This window comes from Carassius auratus, unplaced genomic scaffold (genome assembly GCF_003368295.1).
Source record: "Carassius auratus strain Wakin unplaced genomic scaffold, ASM336829v1 scaf_tig00217487, whole genome shotgun sequence".
Taxonomy (NCBI): domain Eukaryota; kingdom Metazoa; phylum Chordata; class Actinopteri; order Cypriniformes; family Cyprinidae; genus Carassius; species Carassius auratus.
Window position 1 is genome coordinate 74,089 of NW_020529094.1, and position 21,822 is coordinate 95,910.

The window sequence follows — 21,822 nt, forward strand, 5'->3', positions numbered from 1 at the left end:
CTGTATTTCAATCACAATTATAAACATATCTTATATCCCTGACTCTGTGGCTTGATCGGTCAGTAGAAAATAAGTTTAACTCTAGCCTACTGCTTAAAGCACAAGTCCAATTGAAGCCTAACAGGTCTACTCTGGACCATTGCTATGAAATCCTTTCTGAGAAAAAAAGTAGGCTAAGCAACCCAATTTTATTTCAAATGAGCAGTGATCCGATGCTGCACCTGTTGGACGGTTACGACGATGCACACTATTATTTTAATGATAAGCACTTGATGTCTGTTGCGTTTCAGAAGAATCTGACGGGTGGCATGAGACACCGGCCTCGAGAGACAGTCTACACCTGTATTCGCTGCAGGTAACGATTACTGAAATCTTCCCCCGTCTTTTCTGTCTTTTAAATTAAAAAAGAACTGTCCTCTTAAAGTAGGCCTACGTATTTTCACAAAAGTGTGTAGGCCTACGATTCAACAGCGTTTGAAAACAACTTTCCATTAACCAAAACCAATTAGTAAAAGAAAAAAAAAAAAAAAAATGAAGTTATCGTACACTTATGAAGAAAAACCAATGCAACCATCTACATAACTAACAAAAGCTGTCATTATTTACGTTGTTGATTTACATATATCAAACTATACCCTGTTTGTTTAAAATGTCTTAAAGATATATAGTTGAAAATTAGACAACTGTGTTAGGGGCATCAAAAGACAATTTGGGCCGCACTAGCCGAACCTCAGTTGATTGCGTCTTGAAAATTACTGACAGAAAGTCGTCCTAAAATGACCCCCACCCCCCAACCCCACCAAACACGCGGAATAATTCGCGCATTGATCATCAGTAGACTAGAGCAGGCAAGATAGTACTCTGGTATTTCTATACTTCCAGCACTTTTGGTCGTGTTCTATTTATTTCCTTTCCCCTCCCGTCTATCCCTGTGTGTAGAGTCTGGTTCGGTCTTCAGTCATCCGCGCCACCGCTCTACTAACGCCCCGAGGCTGCAGCTGCCACACCGGCCGGCCGCGGAGCGCCACACGCTGATCAATAATTCACCAGCTCGACGCCTCCCCGACCCGTTACCCCGGAGCAGCCTCGGGTCGACTGAGGCTACCACCGATATTTAGCTACTCACGAGAGAGGAGATTTATTCTCCCGTGATTTAAATACAGCCTCAGTAAGCTTTAGCCAACAGGCATAAGATCCTTTCAGTGCGTCCACGGATTAGACCGTGTAGAGTAGATGTGCACTACTCGTATTGGTGCCTGACTGCAACGGCATTTGTGGACGCCTCTCGCGTTCTTCTGTCCGGGAACAGCGGGGGTCCCGTTATGGTGCGGACAGTCGGAGTATCGAAAGAGGGAGATGCACTCAAGGCAAACAGGAACTGACTTCAGGACATAAAGACGAAGAAAATCACTCACTGTCACGCAGAACGTCTTCGTACAAGCAGTTCTGCGTAGCTACACCGGCGCTCGCGGAGACTTTCAACCGGGCTTGTGCATTCCCCGGTCGGTGCCGACAGCGAGGCTCCATCGCTCGGCTGATGACAACAGGAGAATATATTTTAAACGGAACAGTTTAGGAACAGAGCCCGGAGACGGCGATAATCCATCGTTTCGTAAAGTGGCGGAGAAAGCTTTACTTTTACAGACGGAACAAGCTCCGGGAAACAGCCCGACTTGTTGAGTTCTTTTTTCTCTTCCGGTATCACCGGAGAAACCGACTGGTGCACCCGCTCCCTCTCCTCTTTTTTGGACGCTGAAAGTTTAAAGAAAAATGGGTCTTTGAGGAGAGCTGGCAGATTCCCCTCAACTACAATGGTACGTGCTATGAGAATCAATATCTTTCCCACTGCTTGCAGAGATCGAAGCCAGCAGATTTCAAACATCAAAGCAGAGCTATTTAAGAAATATAAAAAGCACAAAATAATTGTCGCTCAAATATAAAAATAGCCTGTACTGTCGCATCTTTTATACAACACGCAGTTATTAGCTTCTAACTGTTGTGTAGCTGTTAGGAAAACGCTTTAAAATAAGAACATAAAAAAAAATCGGTGTCTAGCAGGGAATATAATAATTATAATGTAATTATTATTAATAGTAATTATGATTATGATTCCTAGAGATACAAAAACAATATGGTCGTTATAAGTCTTTAAGATCCAAATTAACGTAATTTAAACAAATAATTCTCATTAGACTTGATTGTATTTTTTTCTATTCTTTTATTTTTTTTTTTTTTGTTTAATGATAATTTTAGCTTGATCTTGAACGTTGATATTTATTCAGATGGCATTATTTCTCCAAAAGCAACATCTAAATTGAAGTGTTCAGGTAAGGTCTAAATCCACATGCACAGTTCCACATTATAAAGCAAAACTATCTGGCCTAATTAAACTGATTTTAAAGAGATGTAAATCTATTTTTTTTTAAATTAATATAAGTTTGCAAGAGTATTTGCTTGCAGTAGATTGTCTTATAGAGGTTTTTGAGGGTTTTCTTCAGGGGTTTAGCATGTAGGCCAGTGTTGTGATGTACCTGCTACCAGTAGTTTAAATATAATTAGTAAATTAAAAGATAAATAGATGAATAAAACATCAGTCAGAAGACAACTACTGAGACGTACTATCATTGTAATGTGATGAAAGCTGGCAGCACATCTTGCCATGTCTGAATACCTCACAGGTTGATCTTTTGAGCCATGCAGGGTAGGTTATCTTAAAATATATTCAGTAAGGGATTTTTTAGCTCAAGAGGCGGTTTTCAAACAGCAAAAAAAAGAAAAAAAAGAACAGCATTATACATTTTGAACCAGTTATGCTCTATATAATGAAAGTTGAAACTATATCAAATGAATACTTGTGATCAGTTTCTCTAAACCTACAGTGTTAGACTTACACAGGTGTGTGATAGAACCTGAAATGTGTTCAGAGGAGCAACTTCACTTCCAGTTATGTGTTAGTTTAGGATTTACACGCTCTAGTAGTTTTGTCTGAATAAATATTTGCACAGCAAGCACATCAGGCTGTGTTCAGATGGAGAATTCTATGCTTTAAGTCAGACCTTAAACGTGAGCTTAACAGGCCTTTGCAGGCTGAAGGGGCTGGATCTGAATATGAAACGCCAAATTTGCCTGCATCGAGCATTTTTATATCATGACTAATCTTTCCAATGTGATGAACACCTTCTTCAGCCAAGCACACCTGTGAGATCTACGCAATAAAAGAAATGCTAACTAATTCTCCACGAGCGAGGTCAAGCACTTGAGTCAGATTAAAGCATCTGGACGGTGTGAAGTAGTATATCCTCACGGACTTAGTTATGAAGACTCGGCTCAGGCTGTGAATTCCAGAACCGTCTTTTCTAGATTGACTGGTTGTCACAATGCCAGGGTTGCCATGGATGCAGTGCCCTGCAGTGATTGGTGGATGGCTGCATGAACTTGTTTCTGGGTGTAAACTTCTTATGGGAGGACGTTTTGTGTTTGTGGCATCTGTGTTGGCACATGAGATGCTGTAATGCAAAGCCACCTACTCACTTTTATTCAGCCGATTAACAGTGATGAACATGTGCAGACGAACACCACAACCCCACTGCACACCTGCACACACAAATGCTCATGCATATGTGCTTATAAACTCCTAGCAAAAGCATGCACCTGGTGCACATGTTACAAGCACGTTATGGAGAAGACAAGCCGTGAAAGTTGAGATCAGAGGTGCTGGGTGCAAACCGGGTTTGGCGTGAGCCAGAAAACTCATGTCAAAACCCCAAACAGAGCTTTAATAATTAATAGCCTCTCGTTTGTTCCAGATTCTCTCTATCAGTCTGTCTGGCCATCTCTCTCTTTCTCCTTCTGCTATTGCCTCCGAGATGCTGGTGTGAAAAAAATCACATTTTTCCACCAGTTCTCCCCGAGGTGCTTCTGGCAGACACACAGAGAAAGGACGCTTCATCCTTTTATAGCACTCGTTCTCTCATTCCTCTTTTCTCCTCTTCTTTTTTTACTCTCTCTGTCTCTCTTTGATGCAGTTGCCATAGAGGACAGGTTTATATGCTGACTTGGCTCGGTATTGCCAGTTAGTAAATCATAATAATTAAAAAAAACAATGGTGTTAATAGTAATTGCTGTGTCATTTGGAGACAAAAAAAAAAAAGACAAAGAAAAAGGAAAATGAGTTCGACTTGTGCTGATTGTTCTCAGGCCAGCTGGTTTTTGGATGTGTGGAGGAAGGCCAGGTGTGTTGTGAGTGGGAATGTTCTGTGTAAAGTTAGCAGATACATATGTAGTCTTTGTGTTGGAGTGAACAAATAATTGCAATGCTGTGTGTGTGTGAATTACTGTATTTTTTGTTTTTTGAAATTGTGTGAAAGATGTTTTTTTGATAAGAAAAGGCTAGAAGTGCTATTACTATTGCTCATATTTTGATAATTTTCAAAACGGCTAACCCTATGCATTACACGGTAATGGTTTCAAGCTAAGAATTCTAATATTGATTTAATGAAACCTTTGGAGGTTGGAATTATTTTGAAGAGTTCTGTTGACACAATGTCAATCATTATGCTTAATACTGTGTGTAAGTAGTAACCACACATTTGTTTTTAAATTGGCAGTAATCAAGTCACTCTATCTCAGTGTAGTTTGTTGGTTAAACATAATTTTATTCAGGAAAAAAAAAAAGTTACTTGTTATGTCAGTGTTTTTTGGGTCCAAGAACCATTGGCAGCAAACAACTTAAAGGGATAGTTTACCCAAAAATATAAAATTAACAAAAATCCTTATAAAAAAGCTTTTTTTTGTCAATACAGTGGAAGTCAGTGAGCTCTAATGTTGTTTACCAGTTTTAAATAACAGCAAATTTATTTTTAGTTTCAATGTCTCAAAAATTGACCACCCAACTGCATGGATACTAATCCCTTACATTTTCTTATGTTATTTTTCAAATAACATTGGCTCAACCAATGACATGAGCTTGGGTCCGGGACCACCAGTTTGCGCGAACAATAGTCAATGAGGGTTTGGAAGTGGTTTGAAACAGTCATTAATTTTGCAGTGCTGTATGGCGCTGAAATTACACACTTCACTCTTAAACTCCAAACCACAAAGTGTGTGTCCGTGTGTGTGTGCGTGTGTGTGTGTGAGAGAGAAAAACTTCAGAAATCAGGAACTTAACCACTTAAACATTCCACTAAACCACAAATGTATTGCCATATGCCTCCTACCCATATACACCTCTCTCTCTCTTCCCCCATAAGGACCTATGGAGGAACCCCTTCAATTAAACATTTTAAACAAAGAGCTCTATTTATCGGCGAGAGTGAGGAAACTTGTCGTAATTAACACATTTACATACATCTCCATTGACTCCAATTAGGTCAGAGGCTCCCAGAGCTGCTTTGAAATGTCCCTCTTTTCTCTGTGTGTTTCGCCTCTAAAATGTTAATTAAGAAGAGGCTTGAGATTCTGGCTGAGGGCTGGCCATATGGACCCTGCATATGCTCCTTATGCATACAGCCCATATATAATTAATAGCTCACTGCAGAAAAATAGGAGCTTTTGGAGGCAAAGATGAGTATGAAGGTTCCTCCTTTCGAAATAAGGATAATAGTGAAATTCTGAGTTCCTCCAGGCGCCAACGTAGACTTCTGTTCTCCATCTGTGGACAAGACAAATGAACGGATGATCTCAGCCCTGAGAAATACGGTCGAGTTGAGTTTGTTCAGCTGGATTGTGTGGCCTGGCCTCGCTTACGGCTTTAATTTGCTGGTTTATCTTAGGGGTTGAGAATCGAGTCAATTAAATTAAGACAAATCGAATGAGTCAGTGGAAGGTTTTCCATTTTCTGCTTCGGTTCAGAGTGATGGGAGCCATCGGAAAGAGCGCAAGGTGAAATCTGGTTAGCTGATTTCCTGGAACATGAGAGTAATCAATACCTTGAAACTAAACAAAAGTAAACACTTGAGTCAATCAATACCTAAAATCCGTTTAAAGAAATCCAACCGAGCAGCATTCAGAGTCTGTCAGTTATTTTGACATTTGTGCAAGTGCTTTCAACCTTCCAATTGGGTCACTCTTTGCTAGATGTTTGGGCTTTTGGTTAATGTTCTTTAAATGACAGTCAGGTTTATTTAAAAACAGCTGGAGAGCTTCACCAAACATCAGTTAAGGGCTCTCCTGCTTACTGCTATTTGCTGCCCCATGCATGAAATGCTCCTTCCCACAGCTTTCACTCTTTAGCTTTTCTTTCTCAGAACAGCGAGAGCCTTGAACTTGTATAAGCAACGTGTGCTTTTTAACGTGTGCTTTTTAATCGTTCTCTTTAATTATGAAAATGCATGTTTATGTTCTAATAAACCCAATCAGCAATTGTTTCCTGCTTGAATGAGATTTTTGCGCACCGTAGCTAAGATCCTATAAAAGTGAGGGAAAACTGGGAAGGCTAATGTTACATTGGGAGGATATGAATAGGCTTTGTTATTCACCACAGCCCGAACCTGGTGCCAATGCCTGGGTCTTATTATGAGCAAACTGTGTGTGCGCGTATGTGCTGGAATGGATGTTGAAATGTATTTATGCACTCAAACGTTTATTTGTGGTTAAAGATTATATTGTTCATATTTGAATATTGTTAGTGTGTGTGGTGAATGGTTGTTGAATCAGATCCTGGTTGGCTCACTACATACCTGGTGTGGTTTGTAAAATTTTGACTTTTACTCTTTCAAATGGTTCTTTTTGCTTTTCTCTTCTTTTTAATATAGATGTAGGTTTGCATCACCTTAAATCGTAAAGAATTGTTCTTGCATCTACAGTAAATGTCCTTCCATCGAGCCATGCATTCCATTCAAAACGTGTAACTTTAAAGTTGATGTTGTTTTAAGGATTTAATTTTTTCTTAATAATGTTGTTGTTGTTGTTGTTTTACAGTTGCTGTGTACTACTGCAGCTTTTGAGTCCAAGGCAATGTTCCTATAAAAGACAATAAAGTAAAACTTAAACTTAAAAATTTAAACAAAAGATCATTCAGAAAATCCTGCAATCAAACGATTATTATATACACATATAATCATTTATCAGTACTCTTATTGCTAAGTGATTCAAAAGCAAACTTTTTTTGTGTGTGTCTTATCTAATGCATTAAAGTGCAGTGTTGCCTGAAAGCTTGTAGAATTTGAGCTAAAATCGGAGTACCATCAAAAGTAAATTCAGTGCAGACTAAATCTGTGTTGAATGAGAGTGTAGTCGAATATTAATATGGATATTACTTTATATGTAATTAAAATTATTATACATACTTTGAGCTTGTTTTTATGCTATTTATTATTAAATGTTCATGCTTTACAATGTATAGTAATTTCAGAAGTGAATATGTTTTTTTTCTGTTTTTTTTTTTTTTTTTTCATGTTGTAAATTAAACAAATAATTATTGGAGTACATTTTACTAGAAAACACAATTTCCACCATTTACATTTCTAATTTAATTAAATATGTTTCTTACCATTTATTTGTGAAATTTTCTAGCAATTTATGAGACAAAATTGTTTCAAAGTAAATCCTTTACACTGTACATAGGATAAAGTTGCCTGTAGCCACTGATTTAGAGTCAGTGTTTGCTTCTTTTTTAAAAAACAAAAAAACAACAAAAAACCTTTGGAGCTGGGATGAGGAAACTGTTTCTCAACCAGCAGTTACTCTGGAGTATCCAAATGAACAGAACACATATGCACATCATGCATGACTGGGGAAGGAATAACAGAGGAAGGTTAAGCTTTCTGCAGCTCTATGAATGCTCCGCCTATGTGCTGTCTGTTAGACTTTCTACTTGACATACTGGTTTATTCACGCATTGAACACAAATAGAACATGGAGAAACAAAAAGAGTTAGAGGCCATGTGATTGACTGAGGTATGTTCCACTAAAGTCTTATGTTTCAGGCTTTGTGATGCAGCTCTTGGTAAGACTTTGTATGACCCTATGACTAAATTTGCTTTATCTGTTTTGTGTTGGATTACAGGCCACAGAATCGTATCTGGTGCATGAAGGTCCCCATCGAGCTTCTGGCATCTCAGAGTGTTTCCTAGTGCCTGAATCCTACAGGGTACCAGCCATTTTCCTCTTTACCTCCGTGTTATTGTTGTTTGTTTTATTTGTTTCTGTATTTTTCTGAGTGTAACATGACAAACTGAACTTTGATTTCTTTCTCATGGCTGATGTAATGAATCTGCTTTCAGGCCAGACAGAGTTGGACTTCAGATTGAGATAAGATGAGCTGTAATCGGTTAAACAAACTATCAAACTCTAATGGAGCAGAGATGTAACCTATAATGCTTTTGATTCATTATGTGTGTCGTATCCTGTGTGGTAAAGCTTTTTTTTGAGAGAACAGTGTGTACATGTGCATCATAAATCTCATCGCCCGTTTATAATCTCGTACGCTGTGTTTACATGGTCATATGGTAAGATGGTGGTTTGTGTTGAGAGGAATGCAGAGTTTATGTGGAGAAGCAGCTGCAGGAGATATCTACATAAAATATCATCAGGATTATTTAACTGCCAGCCACAAGGGAATGGTAAAAAGCAAAGTGTGTGTGTTTGTGTTGGGTTGAAACCACACACATGCACTATATCTCTTGCATATGGTTCTCTTATGTGAGTTTTAATGGAAGTCTTAGCTGCTGCAGCCACAACTCAACTGTGGGTCTGCTTAACAAAGAACAGGGTGTGTGTGCGCGTGTGTGTGCATGTATTTGTATGTGTGTGTGAAAGTATGTGTGCGCTGAAAGCTGAATTGTTTTTTTTTTTTCATTCAACTCATGCTATTTTGTGGAGTAATGGCTGCATGATATATGTGTGTGAAGCAAGAATACTGTGGTTTTGGATTTGTGCTTTTCAATATAGAAATGCCAACCTGTGAGCCTTTTTCTCTGACTGACTCTCCATGGTCTGTTTTCCCAGATGTTGATTAAACTTTGTGCTGGATTATGCCTGTAGTCCTGGATTAAATTGTGCCATATTAGTAAATCTCTTTTGAGGTGTTGGTTTAAGTGGTCTGTGAAAAGCAGCCCTAATAAAAGTGCAGGCTAATCTGCCTCTTAAAGTTTGACAGCAGTGGCACAGCAGAGTTGCACGGCTGGAGAAGGTGCAAGACAAGCATAGTTGAGCGTGCCGCTAGCCAGCCTGGGCGCTGTGGTTTGCCACAAAACAGATGTGGGTTTAGGAGACCACCCTGCAATACTGTGATGCAGGACTGGAGCCTATAGATGAGTCATAGAATAAGAGAGAGGGGGAGAGAGGGCTCACTTGCCTTCCATTGACTGATCGAAATACAGATTGCATGGGGGGAAAGTATTGCAAACCAAATGCAGTCAGTCCTGATGACATTGAACTACACTTTCATATTTGATTGGATTTGCACTGAATCCCAAGGCTTAATGACTTGAATGAATTTTACACCATATTTACTCAAACTTTACTAGAAAAAAAAAAAAAATTATATATATATATATATATATTGCATTTAGCATTTGAAGTTGAAATAAGGGGAAAATACTCAAAACTGACCTGGAAATATTGATCTGTAATTCATTTTAACATGTGCCAAAAGTAAATTAACTGTATTGCATGCTTTGGAAACTAGTGTGCAGTTATGGCAATGCTTTATCTCACTAGTTTAAAAAAAACTGTGGCCTTAAATGCTATGGATGTATTCTATAAACCCAAGTTTTGTGCATTTCACCTTTTCTGTCACTAGTTGAATGTAAGTCTTTGCAAGTTGGAGAGAATTTGTTTTTTTTGTGAAATAGGAAAAGGGTGAAGGGGGAGAACAAGTAGGAGAGAAAAGTTTTTTTCCTTCCTAAAGTTTGAGCTTTCACTTTCTGCCTTCGAGGCGGGGTTAGCGGCGAGAGCAGCATGGAGTAGGCGCAAGGGGGACGGCGTGCTATTGCAATGCAGCGAACTTCCACTCAACTTCAAAACGCGTTTCATTTCCCGCCTCTGAGATAATTATGTACTCTCCGTACTGCCTGACACAGGTAAAATGCCTTCATTTAATTAATCAGTCGTGGCTGTGTGTGCGGATGCTGCATTATAGAACCGATGCCCTGTCTTGTCTTCTCTGTTGCTGCTTAATAAATGCATCACAGGTTACGCTTTGCACTTCTGAGAACATTATTTTCGGCCGCGCGTTTATTTCCAGCTTCCAGCTCGCGCGCGTTATCGTTCCGGAACTCTTCTCGCGCATTTCGTTGCACATGGGATCGAAGAGAAAATGGCGCTTCTCCCAAATCTATTTTATATAAAAGGAGATGGGTTTGCCCGGAGAGGAAGCTCTTCTGACTAAGTAAACGGTTTGAATTTTCGATGTCAAACTATAAAACCTTATTGTAGAAAAATGAATTTAGTTGTATTCCCAAGCTGTTATGAATTGTGATGAACTGCGTGAATGTCTCGCACTCGAGTTCAGAGACATGAAGTGACACTGATCTGCCTGTCCTGACTGAGAAATGTTGCCAAAATATGTTACATGTGCATTTCAGAGATGCGTTTTGTTCTCCTGTAGTAGTTAAGTAGCCTATGCTTATTTTATTGTAGATAAATGGACGGAGTTTATTTCTGAGGTGAGAGAATTTTTTTTTTTACGTTATTCAGTAAGTTGTATTCAGCTTAAAATGTGCTATTCAATTATATATATATATATATAATTCATTCATAATTTCTGAACTTTTTTTTCTTCATAGTCTTACCATACGCACGCTGGCCTATAGGACATTTTTATGCATAAATATATTGTTTGTGCAACACATTACAAATATCAACATAGGAGTAATACAAGTGGGCTACTTTCAAGATTACAATTAAATTATTCCCTTGAAAAGTTTCATGACAGCAGGCTGTTATAGGCCGAGGTTTAATCCGCTGACTAAATTTACGGTCACCAATCTTTGAAAGACATTTTTCTTTTAAACTGTCTATGTACTTGGCAAAAAGCCTTTACTCGCTTTCATTTTTGGCCACTTATATAATGCTTAAAAATATTAAGCAGTGTTTAAGCTGTTAGTAGTCATGTAGCCTGTTTGAACACAGATGTACGTTTTGGAATGTATAGACAATGTATCCTAATATATAGCCTTTATCTCTGACGGCCTACAATTGAAGCCTTTTTGCACAAGGAGTAGGGCGTCAGACCAATTTTTTTTATTTATTTTTTTTTAGAAGCAAACTTTTTCAAAGATGCGTTTATTTAAAAATTGCATTTGCAGTCGTGTGCCGTCCATGCGCGCAGGACTTGTCTGTGCTTCATGCCGCATGCGGGAGTCGTCTCGGAGAGCCTCCCTCGCGCTGTTTGGCCCGCTTTTGTGGCAGTCGCTCTTTCTGACTGTTAAATATTACTTGTAGCAGACATTCGACAGGTCTTTAAAATAACTTTCCTTTGGGGTATTAGTAAGTAATTGAATTCTCAATAGCTGATGTCCTATAGGCATATATATTTATGCTGCCTCTTTTTGAATTATTTCTTTCCTTCTTAATTTTTAGACGATTTTGGTCTTGGCTTCTATTTCTTGGCTGCAAATAGGCCTTTCTTTTCCCCCCACACTGCAGACTGGGTCATGCCAAACTGTCTCTGAATCCAGTATAATGTGTCTAAAAGAAATCTCGTCTTCTCTCATTTTGCATTGACAGCTCTTGTTTTGTGTCATATAATTTTTTTATTGTAAATTATGTTTTTGCTTTTAAAGCAAAGACGAGCTCTAGGTCTTTTCCCCCCAATGTAAAGTAGGCCGAAATGGCAAGCATTTGTATAGTGCCTGCAAGCAGTATGTCTAGGCTATTATTTTTAAAAGAGACACACATTCATCAAAGGATAGTCCTATGTGTGCATTTTTATTTAATAAAACTAAAGAAAATTAAAAGTGTAGCCTATTTGCAGTCCTTTTCCAGGGCTGCATCTTGTGGCCTAGTCAGTGCACTCGTTCAGTAGTGCGCATTCAAGTCTATTTCTTATTAGGCTATACCTATTCTTGTTTTAATGTATTATAGTTTTATGCTGTCATAAACTATTAGTAAAGGTTTTGTAGTGTTTCTGTATTCGTCAGTTCATTAGTTTGTATATTTCAGTTGCCTGTTTGCTTTGCAGTGTTCAGTCGGCCTAAAGGTCAATTGGTGGTGATCCAGTTAGCAGTGAAGAGTAAACAGTAGGGTCAGTGGCTAATAATGTCCTAGATAAAAGGATACAACTTTTATAAATGCAGTTTTAAATACATTGCAAGTTCTTGAAAAATATTTTTATTGTTATTATTATTCATGCTGGTACAACCATTTTGAAATAAACCTTTCAAATATATTTCAAAGTAAAAAAAATATTTAATAGGCCTACACTATAGGCTGCAAATATTTAAAGTAACACTGTTTGAACTGTTGCTCATTCATCAAAAGGTCATATTATGTTTTTTTCCTTCTAAATATGTTCTCTGTTGTATGGCTTTGTTGTCAAAAATATCACACCTCACTGACTTATTTGGCAAACAAGAGTTTTGAAATATATATAAACAAAATTGCCTAGTTGCAAAATTTCTATATATATATTTTTTTATGGTATTCAAGTTTATTTTCTTTCTACTTTTAGCCTCAGAAAAAGGCCTCTAAATGACTTTCAGAAATGTATTCTTCATATATTTTGTAGGCCCAAGTAGGCTGCTATTTTGGTATAATTTGCATATGTGGTAATTATTTTTTTCATTGTGAATCCGTTTGTTTGATAAAGTATTTTGTCTCAAGAGTTGATCATTGATACATCTGTATTGTTTTGTAATTATGACGTATAGATGTCTTTTTATTTATTTTTGAATGTAACAGGGTGTACATGTGAGCAATAAAGGCCAAGGCTTACGAGTGAAACTTCATCACACTGATTTACTGCGTCCTCGTATTAAATCTTTCAGCTCGTGTTGGCATTAGCTCGACTGTGACTTTGATCGCAGTGATAAAAGACTCTTCAAACCTGCACTCGCGCCACGTAGTGCGTGTGTTAAAGGAATCCCTCCTTTGTCTCTTGTGGCTTTAGATGCGATTCAGATTGCAGGCTGAATAAATCCTGCGGCAGGCCATGTTTATGTGGAATGAAAACTTGGGTGAGGTTTGGCGGTTTATGGGACGTTTGTGTGCCTTCAGAGAAGATGGAGACCGGGGGAGAGGGGAGGGCGCGCGCGTTCGTGTCTGCGTGCGTGTGCGCGATGTGTCCGCGCAGCCGATGGAATCCTCTCCAGCTGCGCGGATGTCCTCGATCCCCCGAGATCCCTCTCTAACTCTTGTCCGGAGGTTTGTTTAGTCGTCTGTCTTATTTAATTACGTTTAATTATTTAAATAAACGAGGAGGCATAAGGCGCGGCAACAAATGTAAACAATAACTAATGAATTATTAACGTTGATAAAAGGTTTTCTGGAATGGACCGAACAGGTGGGGGATCTCCAGCTTCTACGTAATGGAAGTTAAGCACGAGTTGCCAAATGTGCCGTGGTGCGAATGTCGTTTGGAGAGTCTGAAGGCCTTGAACGTATCTCAGGACAAGTGGTTAGCATTAATAATGTATTTTTTTTTCTTTTCTTTTATTTTTTTCAGCAAGGGTGGATCTCAGGACATTGCGGGTTTAATGGTATTTCCTAAACTTTAGCAAGTATACTTTAATATGTGTATTCACATTTAGGCCTATGTTCTTTTATTTTCAGATATAACAGGAGGTCTTGTGGCTGAAGACAGATATGTATTATTATGGGGATCCGGGGCATTATCATCTGAATAAGCAATAGTGTTGCTTAAAATATGATAAAAAATATATATATATATAATAATGAGAAAACATTTATTTGGATTATTAAAATATTCTTCATGCCAAGTAAAAAGAAATTGTTCTTTTAAAAACAATTCACTGAAAGGTTCTTTGAGGAACCCAAAATAGTCCTTCCATGGCATCAATGTGGAAACCCTCTTTTAAAACCTTTTTTTTTTTCTTCGTGTGTGTAGGTTTAGGTATTGCCAAATAATGGAAATATTTTTGCATATTACTGACAGAGCAAATGAGAACTAGGCTTAATACATTTAGAAAAAAAAGTGTTAAAACCAGTCAGTCATGTTAACTTGCACCATCACAAATTTTTATTTTGCTTGTTTTTCCCACCACAGCTCAGACTAACAGAATGTTAATTAATCTTGATATCTAATGTATCTTCCATTCTTAGTTTTTTCATCATTTGTTGGGCTCAGATTAGCAATGAGAACCCACTGCTTGAGCAATTTGAATTTGACCAAACAGAGAATTATTCTCACATTTGTTTTCAGATAAGCCTGGTTCACCTGGATAGTGCTGCTTTTAGCAGGCCTCACTTTTCACTCTTGATAGATCTTGCAGCTTTCATAAACAGATACATTTTAACAGTCATGACAAATGCTATTTTTCTGCATTGTCTACCTATTGAATTTCCTCTTCCAATAAGGGTCCTTTTAAGAATTTTGCTCTGGAAGACACTGCATCAAACATGCGCATTAACTACTCTTTTCTCCAGTTGTCTTGTTCTGCCTGGCAGGGAAATGGGTGAAACGAGAAGCTTTAAAATGGGAAAGAGTGTGTGGGAAATGTAGAATATACTTTCAGAAAGCAGGAGAGAACAGGTTGGGACCAAGACAGCAGCCCTGGGGAATACCATTCGATCTCCATTATAGGTCGTTTCTATATGCAAAATATATTACAAAAACAATGTCTATAAAATGTCTTACTCAATAAAATGCATGACTGTGAATGTTTGTGCGCCCCTAGGCTAATTCCTTAACGTGCTCGCCATTCAGCTGAACGTGTTTTTGATTCCACTGAAGCAAATAAATCATCAGATGTACTGATCAAGCCACAGCGTCACATAAAGAAACCAAACCAGAGCATCTGTGTGAACATCTCCAACATTGAGAGTTAACGTGAAGTTAACTCTGTTCAGGTGTCTAGTTTCTATCAGAGGATGGTGCAAATTGTTAACGGCTTCAGATTCCTCATGAATGAATCATTTTAAAAAGGTGCAGTGGTGTTACTCCCTCATGGCCCAGCATGACCCTGCTGCAGTACTGCTGGCATAACTGTTTGATGTATTTAAGTTTCTGGCAGACACAGCCTTAACAAAGAGTCTTAGAAATTACATGTGCTGTATTTTAGCTGGCAGCTAAAGACGCAGCTCAAGTGCTACAATGAAACCTCAGGTTCTAGAAAAAAAACTAACATGTCAGCTTTTAAAGCAGAATAAGTGTTACGCTCTTAAAAAAGGTTCTGTATTAGCATCAAGCGGCAACCTCCCGCTCTCTGGTGAAGCCAACAAGGAAGTGAATAAAACTGAAATTCATTGACTGGCCACTAGAGGCTCCAAAAGAAAGTCAAATCCGCTTGGACTCCCCATGTTAAAAAGCCCAAATTTACAGCAGAAAAAAAAAGTTTACAGCCTTTTGGTCTATGCAGCTAATTTTTCCCTTCATGACAACTGTGAGGGGAGATATTTTTTATAACTCATCAGTTTAAATTATATTAAGCCTTAATGTTCTGCATAATTAAGGGCGTGGCCACTTGATTGACAGGTGGATTGCCGCTGCTGACACCGCTGTCGAGCTCGGTGTGCGTGGCTTCAGCAACCAGCTCCTGCATTTTTGCTCATTTTTGATGATCCGGGAGTAACGCATGCCAACGCGCTGCCAAGATGGCGACAGCCCACTAATAGTTATCCATCTTTCTTATTAACGTGCACATTTGTTCTGTAGTCATCGTGGATGCACATACTGAATGCACACACAAAGTCAAACACATTTTACTCAGTATGTTCACATAATCACTAAGCACAACTATGTACCAATGGCGTCTTTCAGAGCAGTGACCACCATAGACAGTAAAAGAAATGGACACAGCGACCCCATTGGAACTCAATTGAGACAAGTGAAGCCCATTTTTAGCGTTTTTTAGCACTTCCGTTTCTGACGCGCAGACTCACACTAAACTTGACGACGTCAGCAACCTGTCTGACAGATGTAAATCTTCTAGTAGCTGTGTGTGCAAACTGCCATCGTTAATCTTGCAGAGACGGCGAGCTTGAGCTGGGAGTTCTTTGGCGTGAGTGAGCAGGAGTAAGTATTCTGATTAATTATTTTGTATAGTATTTTAAAATGTAACGCCAGTACGCCATATTAGGTTAATTGCCTGCGAGCTTCTCCTCCTGTCTGTACGGTAATGCGACAGAGAGACGAGTGGTTATGACGCAATCGTTAGCCTATTTTTTACAAAAACTGTTTATACGGGGCCATAATGTAACATAGAAGGTAATGGAGCCCTTTATACATTGTCGTGCATCTTTAGAAATAAATAATGGCGAAACGGAGTCTTTAAATGCCTCAGATGTAAAGTTATTCGCTGTCAAAGTGACGCCAAAATGAATGGGAGTCAATGGGATGCTAACGCAAGTGAAGTTCTGCTAAAAGATGGCAGCCCCCACCCGACTTCAACTTCCGGTCGAGTTCCTTGCCGCCTGGTGACCACACTTTTGAATTTGTCTCCTCTCTTTTTGCTCATTTAAAGAGAACTGACATTTTGGCCCAGTGCTGTTGTAATTCACTAATGTGTGTCTTTCATTAGCCAGAAATAACCAACTTCCACTGAAAGGTCACGGTCATATTGAGGCAAGAACAAGCATATGTTATTTTGCTTTTATGCTAGGTCAAGCCTTTTCTTTATAGTTCATAATTTAACTTTAGCGTGAGTAAACATCCTTTGAATCCAGGTTCTAAAAAAATGGTTTGACTGGCTCAGACATAGAATGAATAAAGGCACTATTTTTATTTTTTATAAAAAAATGTAGTATTCCTTTTAATATAAAATCTTTAATAATTTGTATTCCATTTATTCCATTTTATTTTGTTTCTTTTAATTTTCACTTTATTTGTTTTTTAAATTCATTTTTATTCCATTTTCTTATTTTATTCCATTTAATTTAATAATGTTTTTTTGTTTTGTTAAACTTTTTATTCCTATTTAATATTATATTGTTTACTTGCTTTTATTCTATTCTATTCTATACTTCCAGTGTTTTCAGGAAGCTCCTCAGTAATATTTATATCGAAGTGTGAGTCTTTATGATTGCAACTAACCACATAATGAGAAAGGAAAGCCTAAGAGCTACAAAAGGGCTTTGTAAAGGGCTTTCAGACGAAGACGACGTGTGTGAGTGGGTTTGATGAGCCCGTGGCTCTCAGTATAGGTGATAAATGGAGGGTTTAGAGCAAGTGTTTATAGTAGGGACAGTAGCTGAAGAGGCCTGCTGCACTGATGGGCCTAAAACACTCAAGGTCGATTATTTCTGTCCTACAAGCTGTGTGTGTCTGTGTGTTGGTTTGTGACGGGTGTATTCAGTAGGTTTGGGGTCAGTTGGCATCTATGACCACAGCTCTGCCACTCTTGTTATATTTTGAGTATAGCGGTCTTTGCTGAAAACTGTATTGAGTATGCAGAATCCAATAAAGTACCTTTATTGTTTTTAACATTGTGTGCATCTACAAAACTCGCATGGACGTGAATTCCTTGCACTGTTGCTGTGGCTTTCAGTTGCTCCCTATATTGTTGTTTGGCCTTTGGAATGGATCATGTGGGAGCAGTGCACTGGTGCTGCACACAGGCCGGGGAAAACCTGACAACAAACCTTAACATCACATTACTTAAAACTGCTGAAAAAGATTAAATGTTTTTTGTGTTTTTTAACTGTGTGTAACTATGCAGCATAACATTCAATGCACAGATATTCCCAAAGTCATGCAGAATTTTGCATTACTTTGCTATGAACGCTAGGCTGTGATTCCCATGAGCACTGCGATCTTGGGAAAAATAGAGCAATTAGTCTTTTCTGTCATTTATGCAAACATTCCAGTGGGGGGACTGTTGACACACATGCTCCGGGCTCTTGCCGTTTCGAGGCACTCGATGTGGTATCGCAAGATGTATGAATTGATTACGGTCTGTCAATCCATAAACAAACAAACAAAATAGTATTTTACACTACGATTGTTTTATTTGCACAGATGTTTATTTTATTCATGTCTACAGGTCATTTGACATGTCTAATAAAATGCCTGGCTTTGTTCCAAAATTTGAGCTCCCTTACTACCTACATAGGCTGCTAACTGAAATGTAGTCTCATGAGTGAGTGATTTGGGTTTCACTACATAGGCCGCAACATGTATGCTTCATACAAACAGCACTCTTTGTGAAAAAATGCGTTTCCATAAGAATTTAGCGTTAGTGTGTTGAAAAATAGTTTTTTTTTTATTATTAAACAAAGTGTTTATTTCATTGAACTTGTTGCACTGCATTTTTGGTTCTGTTAAAGAAATACACTATAGCATTCCAAAGTCAGTAAGGATTTATGTTTTTGAAAGAAGTCTATTTTGCACACCAAGGCTGGATTTAATTCATCAAAAATATAGTGAAAACACTAATACTGTCCCTTCTGATCAATTTAATGCACCCTTAATTTCTTAAAAAAATTAAAGAATGGTAAAAGCCCAAAATCTAAAATCCTGTCTACATAGGTCTCTTGCTAGGGTTTGTAACAGAGCCTCTATCACCTCATGCTTTCATGCATTCACAACAGTGGCTCATTAATAGCAAATATTTCTTGTCAACACATTTTTTACAGTGGTCAGCGTGTGTGGTGCTGCTAGCATATGTTGTCTGACCAAGTTTTGTCTTGTAATCTGGCTCTGGTCTATTAGCAATGAATTGATTGTGATATATAATCTGAACGGACTATTATTTATGATGCTTATCATCGAAATTGCCCGTAATGGCAGATAATTATGGCCAGATGTGGTCAATCTGAGATTAACTTTTAAAGTCAACGCACATTACAGTAAACCATCGCAGATGTGTAATATGCACACACGTCCTCCCCCTTAAACTAAGCATCATGTTTGTGGAATGCAAGAACATGTGCAACTCCTAACCTCAAATGAAATACATTACCCCTTCTAAACACACATATGCACACACATACAGCTCTCTCAATTACTAATTAATTCTCATCATCAGCGTTTATACAGTAGCCTACTTAAATTATTTAATTTAGTCATTTTTGTTTAAATTGACTAGTTTTCGTTTTTTCACTACTTCTATGTTGTCTCTCATATTTTTCACTCATTATTGCATTGTTGCCATGCTTTCTAAGGCTAAAAAGCATTGCTTTTACTTTTGCTTATATGGCAGTGTCACCGTCACTCTGTGGATTTAGGGAGGAATGTGGTGAAACAGGAGGAATGGTGGATCTTGATTTGAGAGAGCGATAGCGGTTTTTAAACGAGTTCAGGGAGGGACGGTGGTTTTTATTGACTTGCGGTGACGGTGATGTTTATTGACTTGCGGACCGTTGAAGAAGAATGGATGGCAGCGGTCCAGGGATGGAGAGAGATGCAGCACATTTGTACAGTTTGTGCACATACAACTAATCAAGCTTTGTAATTTAAACAGGCATGAGACCAGGGTGAATGTTAAATAAGTTAAATAAGCAGTCTCCCGTAATCCCCCTTTGTTAAAGAGATGTTTGTTTTGTTGTGGGGTGTTATAAATGGGTGCAGCAGAAGTGGTGACTGTTTTTTTTTAAACTTGTTCTGTTCCGAAGCCTAAGGAGTTGTCTATTTAGCCAGTATTTTCAGGCATCAAAAACTTCCAAGAAACTGTACCTACATTTGGTGAAATTAAGGCAACAGTGACCACATCTTTAAAACATTTTGTTAATTAATTCAATACAAAAATATTGATAATTTAGTTGTTTTAATCATTTGTTTTCTGTGCATTTTTATGTATATCAGTGTTGCACCATTAGCGTAGTGATATGCAAATGTACAACATTGTCGAAATCTTTTGTGAGTCACATTTGAGAGTTCTTTTATATGTAGAGCATTCCAAATCAGAGAATGAGGATGGTGCCTTAGAAGGGAGCTCCCTATGTAGACAGCGAGGCTGTTTTTTTTTCTCACTGTGTGCATATTCATAAATCTCATTTGCTGTGCAGTTCTCAGACATACTGAGATGTGTGGAGACGCCTCTTGGCAACTGAACAAAATTTCTGTCAGAGTCTCTAAATGAATGCCAAAATGTGCATACACAAAGTACAATTGCATTTGATTTCCACAGTTTGCAAATGATGCGCAGCTGTTTATTTTCTTCTTTCTTGTTCCCTTTGGAGGTAGAGGATTCATGATTCGTCAAAGCACAGTGTCAGCACAGCAGGCAAATCTCTGCAGGCAACTCGAACCAGATTTGTTGGTAAACTACTACACGTTGTGCCAATTAAAATGATGAATTGTGATATCTGTTTATGTAAGTGATCTAATCAAAGCACATCTATAAACAAATGACTACTGTCAGTCTTATTGCCCATCTAAACTCATAAAACAAAAGAGCAATTAACAAAATTGGAAAGAACTGCATTTCTTTCAAATGTTGTAGGTAGTGCAATTCAAATTTTAAAATGCTGGTACAGTATATGGCATTTTAAAGGTTCAGGGGGCTATTTCTGTGCCACAAGCATTCTGTTTGTTTAAGTGGCCGGAGACTGACCCAACATCGACTCAACCAGTGGAGTGCCACAGTTAATAATGTTATTTTATATTTTTAACAATAACTTGAACCCTTTAGAGACAGACCAAACGTGAGTTACAAGGTTGTAAATCATGCTTTTGTTAAACCCATCAGCCTGCATTATTTTAATTGATTGTTTAGAATAATCACATTTAACAGCGAAAGTCTTGATGAAAACTACATTACCCATGATTCCCCAGAAAAACCTCTACCAATCAGAGAACTGTGACAAGTCAAACAACTTAATAACAAACAATATATTGTTTCTAAATCAATCAACATCTTATCAATAATTTTATATTTCTCCATTGTTTTTAATTGGATTATGGGGATTGTATTTTTTCTTTCTTTTTTTTTAAATAAACATTTGTAAGGTTGTAATTCACCTTGTAGGAGTTTAGTTCCCCTGCTAGTTAGATTCTTCTCCAAATAAAGGTGATTTAAAATCTCAATGGAAAAAATGAATGGGGAAAATCCTGGCATAACCAATGCATAAATTGTAGGCGGGACTACTTGTTTGTTTGACCAATTGCACACAGAGGGAAAGTTAAGGAAACCTGTTTGAAAACAGCCATTACTGTTGCAGTTCTGTTTGCTGCTTCTGAGAAATTATATTGAAATATATTCTCTGCAGCCATCAAATGCCTCTGGCTTCCCAGTGTCTTTTCATTCAGTCAACTAGCCTCAGTGAATCAGGGTCCGAAGCAGTGGTGTGACTTAGGCCGTGTGGCGCGCTGCCAGCTTCCAGCCTCACTCCTGTGATATGTGTGTTTAGACTGGCTTTCATTGAGGTGGTAAAATCCAGACCTTAACCTGCAGGCATAGCACAGTCAGTCCTCTGAGTTATGCCAGCCTTTCACCAATGCCGCCCACCTTAGGAAAGGAAAAGGGCAGTATTTAAAGGCTCACTCGAAATGTTTTGGCAGGGATGTAATCGTGATCTTGGCATTGAATGCAGGCTCAGGCTAAGGAACTGGGTCATGTTCGGGTTAGCACTTTTGCAGCGTCTGCTTGCATACTCTCATAGAATAACTAAATGAGCTCAATATCTGGCAGTGCTTGACAATGCTTATCGTTACTCTTGAGCCTGCCGTCAAGGAGGAGAGTTTTATGAGTGTTTTATAATTCGCAGAGGAGTTCGTGATGATGTCATCAGCTCATTACAGCTGGTTTTGTATCAATTGATTCA

The 21,822-nt window shown here is 38.3% G+C and overlaps 1 protein-coding gene across 8 annotated transcripts in view; it reads left to right on the forward strand.

The window, feature by feature from the left end:
• The first annotated feature begins 400 nt into the window (after window positions 1-400).
• LOC113101074 (nuclear factor 1 X-type-like) overlaps window positions 401-21,822 on the forward strand; it is an 86,197-nt gene continuing 64,775 nt past the window's right edge. For 2 of the 8 annotated variants that reach the window (XM_026265529.1, XM_026265530.1), the window contains exons 1-2: window positions 404-1,814; window positions 8,006-8,089. In XM_026265529.1, the coding sequence (XP_026121314.1) occupies window positions 1,812-1,814; window positions 8,006-8,089 (87 nt within the window). In that variant the 5' untranslated portion in view covers window positions 404-1,811. Of the gene's footprint in view, window positions 1,815-8,005; window positions 8,090-21,822 lie in introns of all 8 variants that reach the window. The other 6 variants (XM_026265531.1, XM_026265537.1, XM_026265536.1 and 3 more) reach the window with 6 other exon arrangements.